At 52.4% G+C, this 2,315-nt stretch overlaps 2 protein-coding genes across 2 annotated transcripts; one reads left to right on the top strand and one right to left on the bottom strand.

Annotated features, from left to right (window-relative positions):
• Nucleotides 1-250: 250 nt before the first annotated feature.
• Nucleotides 251-1,495, bottom strand: KVP18_003174 (uncharacterized protein; the record flags this gene model as incomplete). The annotated part of the gene is made up of 1 exon (XM_067954689.1): nt 251-1,495. One exon carries the CDS (start codon nt 1,493-1,495, stop codon nt 251-253), a length of 1,245 nt encoding a protein of 414 aa, XP_067809836.1.
• A 395-nt stretch (nt 1,496-1,890) lies between these two features.
• On the top strand, nt 1,891-2,315 carry KVP18_005198 (uncharacterized protein; the record flags this gene model as incomplete). The annotated part of the gene is made up of 1 exon (XM_067949584.1): nt 1,891-2,315. A coding segment is annotated over one exon (425 nt), but the record flags the coding sequence as incomplete, so codon positions are not given.

Raw genomic sequence — 2,315 nt, 5'->3', positions numbered from 1 at the left:
TTCTTTGAGAAGCGGATATCAGGACACAATGCAGGCGAGTACTGCGTTTGAAGGGGATTCCGTCTTTGCCAGGTTACGCAATGTGAAAAACAGCACCGATCCGGTCTCTTGCACTGTATTCGAAACCGAAAGTAAACTCACTCTGTCATTGCAATGGGCTTCACAGAGGACAGTTCTAAAGTTCGCCAGCTCGTCTGCAGAGAGGAGACGTGACATTATAACGAAAAAGCGAAGTTTTGATATCTACTGACTACAGCCCAGTCAAGTCCAACACCACTACCACCACATGCAACAACACCAACAACAACGTGTGCGCCCACACATTCAGCCCCCCTCCAGTACCATGAGCCAGGGTCAAGCGCTCGAGTAGCGGCTGCGGAGGTGCCAGCTGCTTGTACACTGCAACGGTCTTCTCTGCGACACGCTCCCAGTTGTAACCTAAGGCAGCCACGCGACGGTGCGTCTCCCAAGGGTCCGGTTGTGAGTCCACGGACAGTATAGCTTGTTGGAGGGTGTGAACGAGGTTGTGGACGTTAGGGGGACAGAGGTGAATCATATCAGGCGGGAGAACCTCAGAAACGCCGCCAACATTCGTTGATACGACCAGCATCCCACATGAGGCTGCCTCGAGTATTGCGATACAGAACGCCTCAGTTAACGAGGGGTTCAAGTATATATGCCCTCTGCAAAGCGCGGCTCGGACCTCATACGGGGCCAGCGACCCCAGAAGTGTCACACGCCCATGAAGATTGCACTCCTCGATCATTGCCTCAAGCTCCATGCGTTTGGGGCCGTCTCCTCCGATTAAGAACTCGACACTAGGGTTCCAAGCGCAAACTGCGGGGACTACCTCCATCAGAAGATCGATTCCCTTTCGGAAGAACAGTCGAGAAACTGTGACTATCACGACACGATCAGAGTGGCGACGGCTGGGGTCAGGCTGGAAGTCATCGCTCACCAACGCGTTCGGGATGACGGATACGCGGCTAGGCATGACGCCCGCTCGCAGAAGGAGATTCTCCTTGTTCGTGTGCGACACGCAAATCACATGGGCGCATTGAGGCAGAAACATTGAGAGTACTTTGTTGATGTGGATGTCAGCGACGCTGGTGAACCCGAACAGGGAGTGGTCGGTATACACCGTAGACAACCCCATGGTCTGCGCCAGTATAGTGGCTTCGTGTCCCAATGAAGACGTGGCTTGGTGAGCGTGTACGATGTTGATCTTCTCTTCAAGCAGGATTCTCCGAAGCACTGGGATGCATCCTACCGCAGTGGGGCAAATGCACATGTTACCTACCATCTTCAAGTAGGGCAGATAGTACGTCTTGACGCCCTCTGATTGCCGAACACCCACGAACTCCTTGTATCGGGACGTGATGACAATGACATTTAAGCCTCGAGTCTGAAGGCACCGTGCCAGGTTGAATACGTGGTATTCTACGCCGCCTCTATGTGGTAGGAAAAAATCAGAAACGAGTGCTACGGAGAGCATCGAAACTTCCCATTTTGAGCCGTTGAGTGAACCCCTATTTTGCCAACGATGCACAGCATCGTTGCACTGCACAGCATCGTTGCACTGCACAGCATCGTCACTGCACAGCATCGTTGCACATGTTCTGAGCCCTAGCGCGTCCTCACGTGGAACTGCTCATAAGGGCCCCACAGTGTATGAATGAATCATTGGTTCCGTTTATTGAACCAAACCCAGATGTCTGGACTTGACCTGAACTTTCCACAGTACGATGAGTTGGAGATAGTACACCTCCCCTCAGGTACGCCCGGAGCCGTTCTTGTCGACACTGAATCATTCATCAAGAAAAGAATTTAAGCCCTTCCGATTTTCTTGCCGGACCAACTGATCGCAGTCTGAAGATCTGGGAGAAGTGCATGGAGCTTTTGACCAAGGAGCAGAAGGTCGGTGTCATTGATGTCGACATCCACACACCATCCACCATCAACGGATTCGAGCCAGGTTACATCGACAAGGAGAACGAATTGATTGTGGGACTGCAGGCAGACTCCCTTCTGAAGAGAACTATCAAGCCAAAAGGTGGCTGGCGAACTGTCGAGGGTGCTCTCAAGTCTTACGGTTTCGACTTTGACCCTGCCATCAAGGAAATTTATACTCAGCACGTTCGCACTCACAACACAGCCGTGTTTTCTGCGTACACATCAGAGATGAGAGCTGCTCGAAGTAGCCATCTTCTCACAGGTCTACCTGACGCCTACGCCCGTGGCCGTATTATCGGCGACTACAGGCGGATCGCTTACTATGGTGTGGACTATCTGATCCAGGCCAAGCAGGCCGATTT

This window comes from the organism of the source record quoted next (genome assembly GCF_019968955.1).
Source record: "MAG: Porospora cf. gigantea A chromosome Unknown PgA_NODE_3202_length_2791_cov_1716.15, whole genome shotgun sequence".
Taxonomy (NCBI): domain Eukaryota; phylum Apicomplexa; class Conoidasida; order Eugregarinorida; family Porosporidae; genus Porospora; species Porospora cf. gigantea A.
This window is presented reverse-complemented; position numbering and strand designations above follow the sequence as displayed.